We start from the raw sequence: 18088 nt of genomic DNA, 5'->3' as shown, positions 1-18088 counted from the left end.
TATGGATATTATGTTTCTTACTCAGACTGGGTTTAGTTTGACCCCCTCAAAATTATTATTTTTTAGGTAGCAAATAAAAATCATGGAGCAATTGCAGACATCGCTGCGGGTGGTGCCACGAGACCATATCTTCTGTTGATGTCTTGTGGAACTCTGTCTCAATTCATTATTTTTATTAATTATAAATTGACATGACATGTAATATTTGAAGACAAGGTTTTACTTATTTAGCCTAAATATATGAAAGTGTTTTTACTCGCCCAACTTATTTAACCGAAGGGTTGATAAATTATTTCGTTGTGATTTAAAAAAAATTTATTTCAATTTTTTTGAGTTAAATATTTTGGGGCGTTATAGTGAAGAAGAAGAATAGAAAGGGGAAGAACTCACCTCTACACTAATGGAGTGGAGAGTGGCAGAAATCCTCAAAATCTTGGTGGCACAAAACCCAAAGCAATCGACTAGAGGAAAAGGAAGAAGAAAATAGTTCTTCTTCTCAAATCACAAAAAAAGGACTAAATGAATGGGATGTCGACCATTTGGGAAAAGGATGGAGAAATAAGGAAGGTCGGGTGCCCTAGTGGGCCCCACCTACCCCCAAAAATGCTCCCTTGTGCCCCTATTCAAACCGTGTAAAAATTGGATCTGGTTTGGATCCATATCAATTTTAAACCCTAAATCGAGTTATGCACCAAAAAATGCCAAAATAAACTAAAAAATTATAACTTACATATAGTATTTATAGATTAAAATTAGGATAATATAATTCTCTTTAGTTATTAAAAATCCAGTAAAAACTCAATTTAGGTCAACCCATTTGGGTCCAAACCTATATGGACTTGAGGTCTAAATGAAAACTCATTTCTTTTCAAAAAACTAAATTTTACATTTTTCTAAAACAAAATAAACTATTCTAACTCTAAATATTCTATTGTTTTAGTACTTTCTTAAATTAACAGTTTATATTGATTAAAATATTCTACTTAAATTATTTATAACCAAAATACCCTTTTTGATAAAAATCCTTTTGCAAGCTTCCAAAATATATCTAGTTAAGCTCAAAACCCTTTAAAAAATACTTTGATAAGTTATAACTCACTAAAATATATAATTTTAACTACATGTTTAATATTTTAAATAGTTAATTGTCTGAAATAATTCTAAAAATATCAATTATGCCCTTATTGGCCAGAAATGAACAATTGATAATGTAAAGTACCAATAAATGAATTGTAAATGCTAGAAACATATTTCTAACTTAGAAATAAGAATGTTTTCTTTATTTATTTATAATCCTAAAAAATTATAGGTTTTATATCCTACTTTCTTTAAAGAAATTTCGTCCTTTAAATTTTTACTCGGATACAAATAACTTTGGCTACTTTTCTTACATACCTGCTTTGGGTTCCCACGTGCACTGCTCAGCACCAGATGCTGCCATAACACTTTGACAAAGGGAATGGTTCTAGTTCACATAACTTGGTCTTCTGAATCAGCCCCTCGATAGCAGAAAGATCCTCTTGAATATTTACATCCTCTTACTAAATGATGTGCGAAGGGTCATGAACATACTTTCTCAGCATGGATACATGAAATACATCATCAATTTGCAAATACTGAAGTAGTAACTCCATGCAATAAGATGCTTTGCCAATCCTTTCCAAGATCTTGAAAGGACCAACATACCTCAAACTGAGCTTACCCTTCTTGTCAAAGCAAAGCATGCTCTTGATAGGAGAAATCTCGATAAACACAAAGTCGTTTACTCGAATGTAAGCTCTCTATGATAGTGATTTGTGTAACTCTTCTGATAGCTATGTGTTGTGCATAGATGATCATCAATAATCTGCACTTGATTTGCGCAGTGATGAACTACGATAGGTGAATCAACACTATGACTACCAACATCATCCCAATAGATAGGCAATCTACAGGGCCTCTCATAGAGTGCCTCATAAGGTGCCATGCCAATACTCCCATAATAACTATTGTTATATGCAACCTGAGCGAGAATCACATGACTATCCCAGTTGCCTCTTCAATCTAAGGTGTAAGCTTGAAGCGTATCCTCAAGGATCTGAATGGTCCTCTCAGACTAACCATCCATTTGAAGGTGAAAAGTTGTTCTAAATTTCAACTTCATACCCAAGGCCTGCTGAAACTGGCTCCAAAATCATGAAGTAAAATGAGTGTCACAACCATATATCATTGAGATAGGTACGCCATGCAAGCGAACCACTTTCTTAATATAAAGATATGCAAGACTCTCAGGGGTCTGAGTAACTCAGATAGGTAAGACATGTGCTAACTTGGTCAATATATCCATGATTACCCATATAGCATCATGCTGACGACGAATCTTGGGTAGTCCCACAACAAAATGTATAGTGATCTCCTCTCATTTTCATAGAAGAATCTCAATAGACTACAATAGACCACCAAGTCTTTGATGCTTGATCTTTACTTATTGGCAGGTCAGACACTTCAAAATACAAACTGCATCATCTTTCTTCATGCCATTCTACCAATACCGTTGCAGAAGGTCTTTGAATATTTTGGTAGTATTAGAATGAATGGTATATCGAGATTTGTGTGCCTCATCAAGAAGTTTATGCCTCAAGTCAGGATCATTAGGTACCCAAATACAATCATTCATACGAATACCTTCGTCCTCTCTAAGGTGGAAAGAGGTGTCACTCACTTGAGCAAGGGCCTTCAGCTTCTCAAATTAAGTGTCCTTCTGCTGATAAAGATATCAGGTTGCATGACTAGGCTAGCTAGCTTGATCGTGCCTTGTCCCATAGCAAAGAGCCTCCACACAATACAATCATTTAACAGTTTCCATCCTTCACTAAGGAAATAGGATAAAACACTACTAGGCTTCCTGCTAAGTGCATCATCTATAATATTAGCCTTACCTGAATGGTAGAATAAAGAAAAATCATAATCCTTAATGAATTCCAACTATCTACACTATCACATATTCAACTCTTTCTGGTAAAAAAAATGCTTCAAGCCCTTGTGATCGGTGAACACTTCAAACTGCCCACCATACAAATAATGTTGTCATATCTTCAATGCGAAGACTACAACGACAAACTCAAGATCATGCGTCAGCTAATTGCACTCATGAACCTTGAACTAGCATGATGCGTAAGCTATAACCCTGCATAAAAATGCACCCCAACCTGTACCTAAAGTGTTTGAATAGACCACAAAACCACCATTGCCTAATGGCAAAGATAAAACTGGAGTTGATGTGAACTTCTACTTATGCATCTGAAAACTCTCTTCACACTTATCTAACCACTCAAACTTGACTTCTTTCCTCAGAAGCTTTGGCATAGGCAAAGAGATATAAGAAAAGTCTTGAATAAATCATCGATAATAATCAGCTTCATACGTATACATTGTTGTACGATTTATCAAACTTAAGTACAAATCATGGTAGTTTCATTAAATCGTTAATGTTTAAAACGTATAAATTGTTGCTGCATCGAACGTACAAATCGTTGTAGAAATATAACCTTCATAAGTACACATCGTTGAAATGTTTGGCCTTCATAAGAACAAATCGTGCTAACTGTTTTTCGACACCTAGAAGGTGGATAAGTACAAATCGATTTGTTTCAGTATAAAAATATGTGTTATTTAGCATGAATAGTAAAACCAGTTGTAAGATTTAACATTCATATTTACAAATCGATTTGTTTGCATAACGAAACCTTGGTAATCCGACAGTGGAGGAGAAACACCCAGAAGGTAGACGCAGCCGATGGTGACAACAATGCTATCACTGCGTAGACGACGACAAATGATGCTTTGGCGGCATCAGACGAAGGAAAAATGTGCTCTAGCAGCAACAGACGATGGCAAAGAGTGCTCCGACGATAGCAGAAGACAACAAAGGGTGCGGCGGTGCAGCAGAAAATGATACAACTGCTACTCCGGTGGCAGGAGATGACGACAAAGTTTGCATCGTCAAAGAGAGCTCCTGTTACAACAGATGGTGCAAAAGTTTATTGATTAAGGCAAAAACAGAATGTTTGGACTTTATATAGTTAACATCATTCTAGAACTGTCGTTTCCCTTTTTTTTTTGAATGGCGAACATTTTTGTCATCTTCCCAAACCGTTGTTTCATGACAAGAATGGCGGGAAATGATACTTATGTCTTTGCAATTGCATCATATAACGATGTTAAGTGATGCAGACACACACGGGGATACAAGCCTTACGAGCTTATATACGTGACGCTCATTGGGACTCCCAAACACGCACTGTGGCTAATGATCGTCATTGGGGAGAACATATAACCTGCTTCGGCATGGGTGTTTTTCGTGAAAATGCATTGATGGGCATGCATTTCTGCGGGGCTTATAGTGATGACACAATAAGCGGAAACTGCCGCTAAAAACCCTAGACGGGCATGCACGCTTCAGAAACTGTTCTCGTGGGGGACCTGAATCCGTTTTCGCGGCAAGCGTTTTCACGGAAGGGTCGTCAAGAAGATTCCCCGAGAGAAAGTATATTACGTGATATATGCCAAAGTATATTATTATATAAGATGGTCACCACCGGAAATAAGTTCGTAACTCTAAACCGAATATACCTGTCAGAATAAGTTTCAGAATATAAGTGGGTGCACCGAGACACGGAACACCCCGTCTATATGAGTGGTGATTTTAATAATTCACTAAAAAGAGGGCATTTATGTATGCTATCTCCTCAGCGGCTATATAAGCTTTAAGAAATTCATAAATTGTGTCACTCGAATAGCGTCTCATCCCGCCATTGATGGACGTCCAACCCTTCATTCCTCTCCAGCACAGGATGATGTGACCCTGAACCATGGAGCCAATTGGGATTCTAAAGCCCAACTTTAGGGTTCCAAACCTCGCATACTCGAGTGCTAGAAGCGTTCCTGTCCTCCACGGAAAGCATAGATGTAGAACCATCAGGAGACCATCAATCTCAATCTCTTGTTGCTATCAAAGTTCAAGTCCAATAAAAAGACCCATCTTCAATTTCAGACTACCCATCTCCCCATTTTGCGTTCTGGTCCCGTTGGTGCATGGTTTCAGGGATTTCTTAGCGCTAGGATTGAAGCCCATATTGGAAAAATGGGATCTTGGGATGAGATTTTGTGGGCAGGGGGAGATTTTGGTGGGAGGAGACAAAGAGAGGATCTTGGAATGTGGAGGGATCGGGATTGGCCTCCTCAGCACCACCTTAATGGCGAAGGCGCACATTAGCCCTGTGCTCGCGACGTTGGCGGCGAACCCGACGTTCGTTTCGGGGTTATTCTCTTGGGCCATTGCTCAATCCATGAAGTTCTTGCTGTATTTCTGGGTGGAGAGGAAGTGTGATTTCCGGATTTTGGCGAGTTCCGGGGGAATGCCGTCTTCTCACACCGCGCTCTGTACCGCATTAACGACCTCCGTGGCGCTCTGTCATGGAATCAGTGATTGCCTGTTTCCGGTTTGTCTTGGGTTTTCTCTTATCGTCATGTATGATGCCACCGGAGTCCGCCGGCATGCAGGAATGCAAGCAGAGGTGATTCCACATTGATTTTATAGCATTTGTTTCTGTTCTTTCTTTCTTGTTCGGATGTTTTGTTGTTATTTTTTTTTTCTGAATATATTGTGATATTATTTTCATTGGGCATCATGTTGGTATCTTATAACTATTTACGGTTTGAGATTGCTTTATTCTTATGGCCATATGGATGAAATTCGGATACCTTGCTTCTTCCTCTGTCTATTTAATTTGTCTGTGGTAGTATTTGAATTGCAAAAGAATCCAAGAATCCTTTAGCTTTTGTGTGATCTATGGACGATTGCATACATGCGACGGTGCATTTGTGCTTGCAAGCATGGGGATGCATTGCCCACAGTCGGGGAGGCACAAGCATACACACATATATCAATCCGTTCTGTTTCATTCAAGTTGCATAACCACCCATGTGCATGCGGTGCAAAAACGTGATAACAAGAATTGAAGTACGTCAACGTAGTATCAAGCGTGATGACAAGAATTGAACTAATTCAAGGAAGTATCTTATGGTTTCTTAGTGTTGCTAAAAGTAACGCATGCTAATGTATGTGTGTGTGTACGTTTTCTTTTTTTCATTTTTGCGGTCTGTTTTTTAGGAGTTGATGTTACCTTGCCATAGTTTAGGATCTGAAAATCACTTGCTAGACATTAAGAAAACATGATGGGTTAAAAGTGCACCTTTTGAGTAATAGAATTTGTACAAACAGATACAAGGACAAGGCTTTTGTTGTTTGTCATAGTCTATATTAAAGAATGCCTTGAAGGTGAACTTTGCTCATAATATTTGCATTTTTCACAAAGGGTGCGTCATCAATACTCCATGGAGCTATTCAAAGAGGGCAGTTAATATCATGGAAATAATTCATGGTGCATTGGACATGCCCCTAGGAACAAGCTTTTCAGGCACTTTTGTTTGTGCCATGCTGGTCATGTTAGGTATAAGAACCATTTTATGCACCAAGAACTTTCTCTTAGTTGCACTTACATTACATAAAGCAGGTGCCTGTGTGTGATGTTTTCACAAATCTTCAGTTGCCATCATCTGCACTCACTTTGCTGTGATTTCTAGAGTACATCTTCGTATGCAATATAGTAGACTGCAGTCTTACTACTTGGTAGCAGAGCAAGAATCACAAGAACAATTAGTTTTTTCAAGTGGCAATTGGAAAGATTCATATGAAAGGCCACTTTGAACAAAACAGAGTGAGAATCACAAGATCAGTTAGATTCTGAAGAGGGAATTTAATGGAAGCCACCAAGTGCAATTTATGCATCTCTAGTCTTTCATTTATTTGAGTTCCTTTTACGAGACTGCAGATTCTTCAGATATTAATTGTTCAAAACAGTCTCCAGTATCATTCTCGCCAATTTCTTGGCAAGGTTTCTCTTGGGATTTTTGTTTTTTCAAAAAATTGTTTTTCTCGGAAAAATCTGTAGAAAATATCAGAAGTTTTAAATTTTGAAAAAAATATAATGAATAAAAAAGAAAATAAGAGGTTTTATAGTATTTTTCTTGCAAAAATATAAAGAAAGAATTAGAAAATTTTTTAAAATATAAAAGAAACAAAAAACGATAAAACATGTAAAAAAAGATGTTTTTGAAAATCCTGGGAAAATCTCGTGATTATCATGATATTTTTGGTTCTAGTGATACCATTAATATCGCGTTATTTTCAAAATATTAGTGATATCGGTGACAACTAAAATAACTATAAGTATTTCACGTTTAGAAAAAAATAATTATCCTTTTGAAATACATTTAGCAGAGAAAATCTGTAAGATCTTTTCCTTTTTCTTTTCTACCAAAGAAAAATAAAAACCCAAGATATCCATACATAAATAATACATATAGTTAGAGTCTGACATAAAATCAATTGGCATCAGGGCCTGAAGGTTTGAAATCAGATTGAACAAGTTCTTAAAGAATTTTTATTTATTTTTTTAAATTGCTGAATGAGAGTTCATTATGCTGCCCAACTTGACTATTAAATGTAAGGAAATATAGTTACAACCATAGTCACCGATATCGGTGGTATTTTGAAAATATCATGAAAAATTCTGATATTTGAAGGTAACCATTGATTTCATTTTTTCTATTTTTTTGTTTCTTTTGTATTTAAAAACTTTAAAAACTTTTTTCTTTACATTTTTCTGAGAAAAATAATAGAAAACCTATTCTTTCTTACTATAACTTATATTTTTTCAATTTTTTAAGCTTCCGAGATTTTCCCGTGATTTTCCACCTTTTGAAAATATCTTAGACAAAAACCCTTGGCGAGAAATTACCTTGAATGATATAGGTGACTATGGTTATAACTCATTAGGATTTTCTTTTAAGGTTATAAAAAGGTTCAATCAGTAGAATAGTGGCATCACCTCTAAGGAGCAGAGGATAGGAAACAAGCAATCAATTGTTGTTCACATCATAATACTAGATCTGAAAAATGAGAACTCATCTAGGTTAACATTTGATATTTCAGAACTATACCAGGGACAAGCATAATCAAAAGGGTTCATTAATGTTGCCAAGGGCTTGGAGGATGTAGCCCTTTTATTCTGCATGCTAAAATCGGAAGGGATCAAAATACTTTTACTGAAAGTATGCATGAGATCCAATTCCTCCAGAGGTGTCAAAGTCAGCCTCAGACCAAGAAGAAACTACAGTGGTATCCAAAGAGTCATCATCCACGACAACATTGTACAACCCTAGGCACACTTATCCTCAAAGGCAGGAGCATGAATCATCAAAGACATTGCCAAGGGACAATTTTCAACACGACTGGAAGAAGAGAGCAGCAGAGGATTTGACACACATGAAGAGGTGTTAGATCTAGAAGGGAAGAAAACTGAACAGCAATAGAAAGGAGGGCTGATGAAATGACTGACTCGTTGGTATGCAAATTAAAGGGCTCCGTATTCAAATCAGGGTGTTCTCAAGGAAAAAGGGTGAGGGAGATCACACCAAACAAGGGATAGAATGTACAGCTGGCTCAGGGATATTGTTCTCCCGAATGTAGGGAAGAAATGCTGAGCAAGTTGCTGATGCCATAAATGGTAATCTTGAACCCCATTTTGATGAAAGTCAAGCACAAACTAAAGAATGCAAATAATAGATAATGACAGTTTTCATATTGGGAATAAAATAAAGATTCCTGCTTCCTGTTTCTTCAGTGAATGATATCTTTGGCAAGAACCTTCAAGAACACAAAAGTGTAGAAAACAAAGCAACAGCTCAGGTCATCTGAAAGTGAGACTGTATCACAGGGCTCTTAATGCGGAATCAGACAAAAATGGCATCCCCTCTGTTCTGCTCGCCATGTCCATGTGACATAAATCATAGTTGCAGAATACTGATAGGATACATTCGTATGACAGAGATACCAAAATTTCCCCAAGATAGGTGGAATACCATGTACCATTTATATGATTTCATTTCATTTAACAAGATATGAGACTAAAAGATGCAGTATACTTGACTTGAACATGATGTAATGCAGTTTTCTACATCAATGTCAATGGGCTACGATGCATGTGATGAATCCAAAGATGCTATTTTCCATAGTTTTATGTGATTAGGGCATAACAGTTGGCTGTGATATGCCTACAATGGCTATGGAGTGGGTGGCGGTTGCCTGTTGGAAGCTACAATCATGATATTGATAGTAGTGGAATTGATAAAAATGGAGTTTAATCATATGAACTTCATTTCTGCTTTCTTCTGGCAAGCATGGTTAGAGTGCTGAATCAAAGCATTTCATTTCAATGTCGTGTTTTGGAGTGAAAATCACATCGCTATTCTATATGTTCCAATATTCCTTACCTCTTTCATTATTCACTTTCTGATGTCTGCAACTATGAGGAAACATATGAAGGAGAGGAGAAGAAAACAAGCTCATCATTGCTGATAGTTTTGATGTCATTGTTGTAATGAAATACACGGAAGCACAAATACTAGCCACTAAGGGCTTTACAAGATTACACTTACACACACGTTCCCATACACGAGGTCACTATGGAACTAAACAAAAGCCAATAAGGCAATATCAAGAGTGAAAAAATAAAGGATATTATTCACCAAATGCTTAACAAAAAGCATTAAAGAACAAGGGGGTTTTAACCCCTATTTATATACAAAAAGATACGTGGAGGAAGGGCTGTTGGGAGCTCCAAAGAGTCGTTGGGAGCTCCCAATGGTCATATTTATGACCGTTGGGTACCCCCAATGACTCTTTGGGTCAATGCCCAAAGCGCCCCTAGTCTTTAGATAAAAGACCAAAGAAAAGAAGAAAAATAAAAATACTAAAAATAATTATCCCTAGTGAATATTTTATTATAAGGGAAAAGACCAAAATACCCCTGACTCAAAATAGAAATTACATACATATAATTTAACATCCCCCCTCAAACTTACAGTGTAAACACCAAAAGTTTGTTGAGAAGGAATAAAAAACATAGAGCAACAAAAGCTTTAGTAAAGAAGTCCACAAGCTAAAATTTAGAGGTGACGAAGGGTAACTCAATAGTTCCTCTCAAGAATTCATCACGAACATAGTGACAATCCATTTCGATGTACTTGGTGCGGTCACGAAGGGTGTGGTTGCTGGCGATATAAATTGCACTTTTGTTGTTACAACACATCTTCGAGTTTTGGAGTTGTTGATACCCATATCTCTGAGAAGACTTCTTAGCCACACAAGTTTTATAGTTGTTGTTGTCATATCTCTGTATTTAGCTTCAGTAGAAGATAATAAGATTTTCTGTCGCTTCTTTTATCTTCAAGCAATCAATGAATCTCCTAGAAAAACATAGAAACCAGTAGTGGTGGAGTTCTATCATTTGGATTTTGTAACGACCCCAACTCATACCCATGAATATGTGACAATTTTTTTTATTTTTTTTTAACAAGTGCAAAAACCTTCCCAGAAACCCGGAGCCCTTACAGTTTAAACCCAACCACAACCACAACTACAAAAGATCTTATACTCATCTTTCAAACCAAACTCAACTTTATTTATTAAAGTGCATAGAGTCTGAGACATAAACAAATAAATTATAAATAAAGTAAAAAGAAGAGTCACGTTGTCCAAAATAATCTGTCAAGTAGTCGTGTAGTCTCCTCGTAGTTCATCTCAAAAGCAAGTCGCCTCACTGGGCCTATGAGGCTGTAAAAACATAAAAGTAGGGGTGTCAGAATTCAAATAATTTTGTGTACGAATCCCTTTAATGAAACAAATAAGTAAAAAGAACATAAATAAAATTCATACAATATTTTAGAGGGATGTAATTATGACAATTTTATAACTCAATTGACTATTCATACACTAGGGAATAATTATTAAACATGAGAGAACAATTTAATAAATAATAAGTATCACAAATTAAGCAATAAAACATTTAACATGCATTAGAGAATAAACATCATGCATTCGCCAATATATAACAATTAAGGGAACAAGTAAATATGTACGATCTAATGCATAACAGGAATATGCATAATTTTTATGCACATGCATGAATAAATTATTATCTTTTATCAGAGTTTTCTTTGCATATGCATGTCTCTATTAAATGCACACAATTTGAGTTTCTTTTTTTATTATCGTTGTCTGTAAATACTCCAAACAGGTAAATTTTTTTAAGGTTAAGTAGGGTTTTCAGGGTAACTTAACACACAAGTTGTATTTTATTACTGGGTTCCAAACTTAACCCTCGACCGAGACAACCTTTAAAACATTAAAAATCAACATCTAATGTCAGGATGCTATGAAAATCAACAACCATAATGCAACTTTCTTGGTATACCAAAACAACAGTTGTGTCTACACACTAACCCCAGGTAAAGTGGTGGATTTTCTCTAAAACCGTATCCAGGAGAAGAACCTCAATATCGGGTTTAGAAGTAACAACATCGCATTCAGAGTTTTAGTATCCTCACGGTTCCCCAAAACCACAATATTCAAGATTCTCATATTATAGAAGGGACATTAAGAAAACGTAGATTCACTGTTCTTTTAATTCACATCCAAGTCATATTAAAATATCAAAAGTCATAACTAAATTATTAAGAGTTCATGATAACTAAAAAACTAGATTCTAAAGCCTATTTGTCAAACATCGGGACAATATTTCCTTAGTTTTGCATCAAACTTTCTCTCGATGATCTCTTTATGTTGGGCCATTTTTTTGGCAAGTGGATCATCATCTTTAGAATCTGGAACAATGGTTGGAAGTCCTTCTTTGTATTGTTGCAATATTCTTCTTCGAATTGGTTCTAGTCTATGTCACAGGGATTCGGCTAGCAGGGTGCCGCACCCGCGTCGATGCGACTCGACGCGGGTGCGGCACCGGGTGCGGTCAACCCAATCCTGGGTGCGTTGACCGCACCCAGGATCATTTAGGTCCATGGGCTGCGATTTTTTTTTTTTTTAAATTCTGCTGACAGCAGCTGTCTGTCAGGGCTGAAATGGGCTGCGATTTTTTTTTTTAAATTCTGCTGACAGCAGCTGTCTGTCAGGGCGCTGCGATTTAAAAAAAAAAAAAAAACTGCTGACAACAGCTGTCAGCAGAAAGGGAACCCCCGACCCCCTTTTATATATATATATATTTATTTATAGATTTTACATTTTTGCCCCTGCCGCACCCGGGTTTTTTGGAAGTGCCGAATCCCCGCACCCACACCCGCGCCCGCACCCGCACCCGCACCCGCACCCATGTGACATAGGTTCTAGTTCAGCAATAACATTAGCACAAAAAGTGGCAGAAAACATAACATATGTTTATGATATGTTAATATATACATAATTATATATATTTACACAGAAAACACAAATATGTGTGTGCAACTGCGCATCATAATCAAAATAAGACAATGTAAAGATCATGCAAATAAGACAATGCAAAAATCATTGTATAAATATATCTTTATTTATACAATGCATATTCGTTTTCACAAAAAAATAGCAACAGTAAATTCATAAGCAACATCAAAATCAAAATAAGACAACATGAAAAATAGCCAACAACAACTGCCCGTCATAATCAAAATAGGACAATGGAAAAATCATTGTATAAATACATCTTTATATATACAATGCATATTCATTTTCACAAAAAATAGCCAACAGAAAATTCATAAGCAACAAAACACAGTTCTAAGTGTGTAAGAGCAACTAAAAATAAAAAAAAATCAAATAAGACATAAAACACATCTAAAAACAAAGAGAGAAAAAGGGGGACCGAGAGAGAGAGACGAGAGTGAGACCGAGACCGAGAGACGACTCAGACGAGAGACCGAGGGAGAATGACCAAGACTGAGAGAGAGAGAGAGAGGTACCTGTAGATGAGAAGGTTGACCTTCTTCTTCTTCTGCCCTAGTGAGAGAGAGGGGTGAAAAGGGGGAAAATGTACCTTTTTTCCCTTTTATATGATGAATACAGTCGACGCAAAAAAAAGTGGACCGACTTAGGCGAGCTAGGCGGCACCTAGGCTGTAATATAGGGCCCCACCACCCAAACCTGGTCGCCCAGGTGGTAGGGCTGCACCTATGTCACCTACGCTGCCTTTGACAACTAAGGTAATATGACATTCTATAACAGTCAGCATTGCTGAACTCCTTGGATGTTATCTGATGTTAATTACCCACAACAGTGTTATTGTCATAAAACAACAACACTAAGCAGCATCCAATTTCGTATAAAGTTCTGATCTGGTTCATGTATGTTTTTTCACCCTCTCAAGTTTTCATCTTTTCTTCCCAATTTTATGGAATTTTAACAGACTTGCAGGGATGAATGTAGGTTCTCAATATGATTGTTGAAGATCTGTTTGAAGGTCATCCTGTGTGCGAAAAGAAGCTTAAAGAACTTCTTGGCCACACTCCATCACAAGTTATTGCAGGGGCTCTTCTTGGCATGCTCATTTCCTACCTCTGCTGTCAGGGTTACTTGGTCGGGATGTAAGTTAGGTTGCTTCTTCAGGTACTCTCTCTCTCTCTCTCCACATATACACATGCATACACTCTCATACTTCATAATTAAATTATATTTATACACACACACCATATTGAAACTGAAAATTCTGCATGCATGAAACGTTGATTCTTTTTTTCCTGACAAGTGAAACGAAAAGCCAAAAATATTGTTGATTAGGGCGGGGAAAATTTACTATTTGGTAATTCAATCAATGATACAACAACAACTACGCCTTCATCCCAAAATAATTGGGGTCGGCGATATGAACCAAATAAGAAAATCATTCTGGGTCTTCCACATGAATCCTTCTCCTCCAATCATTTCTATCCAAAGTCATGTCGTCGGTGAGGGTCAAGGCATTCATATCCTTTCCTATCATTTCCATCCAAGTCTTCTTAGGCCTACCCCAACCTCTTTTAACTAATATATTTTTCCATTTCTCCATCCTTCTAACTGGAGCATTATTAGGCCTTCGCCGAATATGTCCATACCACCATAAACGATTCTCTCATCTTATTTTCAATGGATGCAACTCCTACCTTCTTACGTATCTTCTCGTTTCAAATCTTATCTTTTATTGTATTTTCACACATCCATCGAAGCATACGCATCTCAGCTACACTCATTTTTTGAATATGATGTCTCTTGGCAGCCCAACAATCTGTACCATATAGTAAAGCGGGCCTAATTGTCGTCCTATAAAACTTTTCCTTCAACCGCAATGGCATTCTACGATCACACAACACTCGAGTTGCACTTTTCCATTTTATCCACCCATCCTTTATCCTATGATTTACATCTCCATCCTTTTGAATGATAGATCCCAAATATTTGAAACAGTCATCCACCGGTATTTCTTGCTCACCAAGCTTCACTACACTCCCATCACTACTTCGTTGCTTACTAAACTGACATTCCATATATTGTGTCTTACTCTTACTCAATTTAAAACCTCTTGCTTCCAATGTCTGGCTCCATAATTCTAACTTAGCATTAACCCCAACTCTAGACTCATCAATCAAAACAATATCATCAGCAAACAACATACACTATGACACATTTTCTTGAATTGATCTTGTAAGCTCATCCATCACTATAGCAAATAGGAAAGGGCTTAATGCAGATCCTTGATGTAACCCAACCGTTATAGGAAAATTAGTTGTCACCCCTCCACAAGTGCGGACATTGGTTACTACTCCTTCGAACATATCTTTAATGATAGCAGATGGATTTTATAAAATATGGAAAACTCTTACATGGAGTATTAGAACGGTTGACTCAATCAGATAAGGCACTTTTCATCATCGATCTAAGCCGTATCTGCCGATGAATCAACAATTCGGAGTGCTTTTCTTGCATATTCTTGATCAACCAGCATTGTGATATAGATGTAAAAGCATTTGAAGCAGAAAATTTGAAGTTGAAAGTGCAAATTCTTGACGTACTTTCTGAATAGGAAAAACATTCGAAGGGTGAAGCATTTGACATAATGGAACCGTCCAAGTTGATTAGTCAGTCACTGCAAGCAATGATAGTATTTAAGCAATCATGGTTGCCTAAATCTTTGTTGGTTTAAAATGACCACCTGAGCTACCAATTTTATCTCTTGGCCATTAAATTTCTTATTTTTTGAGGATATCTTGAATTCATGCCATTGGTATCTTGATTATTTCTCATTCAGTGGAGAATAGATGCTATAAGTTCTTTTCTTTACTAACAATGTGTCGATAGTTTGTTTTAAAACACAAAAGTCCTATTCTTTGGTTGTTCCATCACTCTTGACAAACTGCTTGGCAAGATGATAACATATAGGATTTAAGTCGAACCATCGGACTTCTGACCGAATCTGTATCTGTTTAGTCGGATTCAGAAGTGTAAACATCCTATTGATAATTACATTCAGATTTTGTATCGAGTTTTACATCCAAGCCTAAATCCAATGGTTTACATGTAAAACATATATCTGGATAGCTATTTAATCTAGCCAGATGTGGATTCAGCTTTGAATTTTTTCAGAGTCTGGTTCCAACTCCAAATCCAGTTAGGTGATATCCTATTTAGTTGGGTTCAGTAATGCCTAAAATCGAACTGAATCCAACCATTTTACATCTCTACTGCTAGGCAAAATGTTATCTACATGTGAACATTTTCTTTTAGTTAGAGGAATGAGAATGTGTAGTAGTCATTTTTCAAACTGAAGTCTATATATGAATAAAATGGAAAGTTTGCTACAAGGTTGCCAGACTGGAAGCGGAAGCTAGAAGTGATGCATTTTAAAATGTATCGGAAGCGGAAAGCGAGGCATAAAAAAAATATAAGAATTGAATGGGAATCAAAATGGAATTAAAATAAAAACTAAAATGAAAGTGACTATTCCTAAATTTCATGATTTTTCAGTGTACAAATTTTTTTAACAAAATCTAAAAATGATGATTGCCAATTTAGAGAAAGCACATGGAAGTGAGTGAGAAGCGTGAGAAAAAACACATAAAAACATGAAAAATAGAGTGAGAAAACATATAAGAAGAATATATGAAGCAAGTGGAAATCATAGGAGAAGTGTGGGAGAATCGAGATTCCCATCACGTTTCGTAAGCGAGGAGTATCGCGCTTCAGAAGTGCGTTTCCATGTAGCGGGCTTGCCACCTATCCAATAAGCTTCCGGTAACTCTGGTTTGCTATATCCTTGTGGTTGGGCAGATCGGTTGATAACTGGGTGGGATGTGATCTGGTACTTGTTACTCTAGTAAATGCCATTGATCTTGCCATTTGTTTGAATGTTGGACTGTAGGAGGTGATGGTAACCAATCATTTAGTACTTAATATTACCTCAAATAACATGATTCAAGTGCATATCTTTTCCAAGAATGCAAAATTGTACACTTTAAATGACTCAATCAACACTTTAAAGGTATCTTAAAAATCAAGTAAACTTAAGCCAAATTATTTTATCTGCTAAAGGGATTATGACCACAGGTTATCTAAATGACAAGGTTTGTGAGGTTTATTGGAGATACCGTATATCTGGGAACTCTTGTATATGTGTGTGTGTGGATGGGTGGGTTGGTGTGGTGGACATGTGTCTGTGTTTACACTTGTGATATCAATATTTTCAGTAACTTATTCTAGTTTTTGTGCTCTACTCTTCATCAACAGGTCATAGCCCAGGAGCTGCATCTATCAAATTGGTGTGGCTCCTCAAGGTGGATGGATACTTTGTCTTACCTATTGTGTTTTAGATTTTGAAAATTCTGACCTCTTCCATTCATATAGTCCTATAGGCATGTCTTTTTCCTTTCCATTTTTTAAGCACTTTCAATGGTTCATGGCTCTGTGACCTTGTAGCTTGAAAACAAAGCTTGATCTGATGTGAGAATTGTAGATCTCTTGTAAAAAGGACCATTGTTATTCTACTTCAATGAATGTGCCATGTTTTTCCCTTTTAATCTGCTCACATCTGAAACAGTACTATGTTTTCACAGATATGCATGATTATGGGCAGCTTCAATCTGAAGGATACTTCTCTGAATCCCAGAAAAAGCAGTGGTGTGCTTGTATGAGTTGTGAATTATTAACGACTGCATATTTGGCAAAGGAATCAACTGCCTAGGCTAATGCTAGTTTTTCTTCAGAGGTTACACTTGTTTGATGAACATTCGTTTTTTTGGATTTATAACCAGAAGAAACCACACCGGCACAATGACCTGGTCGTGCTCGCTCAGCCTGCCATACCTACGGTCATCGTGCTAGCAGCGTAAAACTCTGAGCTAGGACCCCTGCCCCCGGGGCCTATGCTGGGCATCGGCTTACACAGAGGAGACACCCATGGGAATTTTGAACCTTGACCACCCGTCTGGTGGCCAAGGCTCCACCCCACTACGCCAACCCCCCTTGGGTCTGATGAACATTCTTTTATCCAAAGAACAATTTATTTTATTGGTTTTTTAATCTAAAGAGCACTTTTTCTTGTAATAATAATAATAATACATGTAAAATAGTCTTCTAAGCTAATGTTTTGATCACTTATGTACATAAACGTGCTGCTATGAGGGGCCAGGATTGTTAAGGGCCCTCATGATTATTTGATCTATTAACATAAAGGTACTATATGCATTCAGATTTTTTTTTAATTAACCATAGCAGCTTGTGTAAAACCCATGAAAAAAAAGTGTATGTTGGACCCAGGTTGGATCTGGATCCTACCTGGACCCAAACCCGAACCCGAACCCGAACCCAGGCACCCGACGGCTTACTTAAAGCATGCAGGGGGCAAGGGTTTCTCATTCAAGAAACCCTGTTAAGGGCCCTCATGATTATTTGATCTATTAACATAAAGGTACTATATGCATTCAGATTTTTTTTTAATTAACCATAGCCGCATGTGTAAAACCCATGAAAAAAAAGGTGTATGTTGGACCCAGGTTGGATCTGGATCCGACCTGGACCCAAACCCGAACTCAGGTACCCGACGGCTTACTTAAAGCATGCAGGGGGCAAGGGTTTCTCATCCTGTGCCCCCCCTCTCTCTCATTCGCCAGCAACCCCCCTCTTCTCCCTTCCTCT

General features: G+C 37.2%; 1 protein-coding gene across 5 annotated transcripts; it reads left to right on the top strand.

Moving 5' to 3' along the window:
• Positions 1 to 4761: 4761 nt before the first annotated feature.
• On the top strand, positions 4762 to 17156 carry LOC149820204 (Acid phosphatase/vanadium-dependent haloperoxidase-related protein). Of its 5 annotated transcripts, none has more exons than XR_016426425.1 (4): positions 4770 to 5555; positions 13352 to 13531; positions 16682 to 16728; positions 17008 to 17156. XR_016426425.1 is itself a non-coding variant. In XM_089982242.1 (3 exons), exons 1-2 carry the CDS (start codon positions 4851 to 4853, stop codon positions 13511 to 13513), a joined length of 867 nt encoding a protein of 288 aa, XP_089838368.1. In that variant the 5' UTR covers positions 4762 to 4850; the 3' UTR covers positions 13514 to 13531; positions 17008 to 17156. The 5 variants fall into 5 exon arrangements, 2 of the variants coding, with proteins under 2 accessions (XP_089838368.1, XP_089838369.1); XR_016426426.1 differs by having other exon boundaries at positions 16992 to 17032; XM_089982242.1 differs by lacking the exon at positions 16682 to 16728 and having other exon boundaries at positions 4762 to 5555.
• Positions 17157 to 18088: the final 932 nt, after the last annotated feature.

This window comes from Nuphar pumila, chromosome 12 (assembly GCF_984573655.1).
Source record: "Nuphar pumila chromosome 12, dmNupPumi1.hap1.1, whole genome shotgun sequence".
Lineage (NCBI taxonomy): Eukaryota > Viridiplantae > Streptophyta > Magnoliopsida > Nymphaeales > Nymphaeaceae > Nuphar > Nuphar pumila.
Note: the sequence above shows the minus strand (reverse complement) of the source record. Positions and strands in the feature narration are given on the sequence as shown.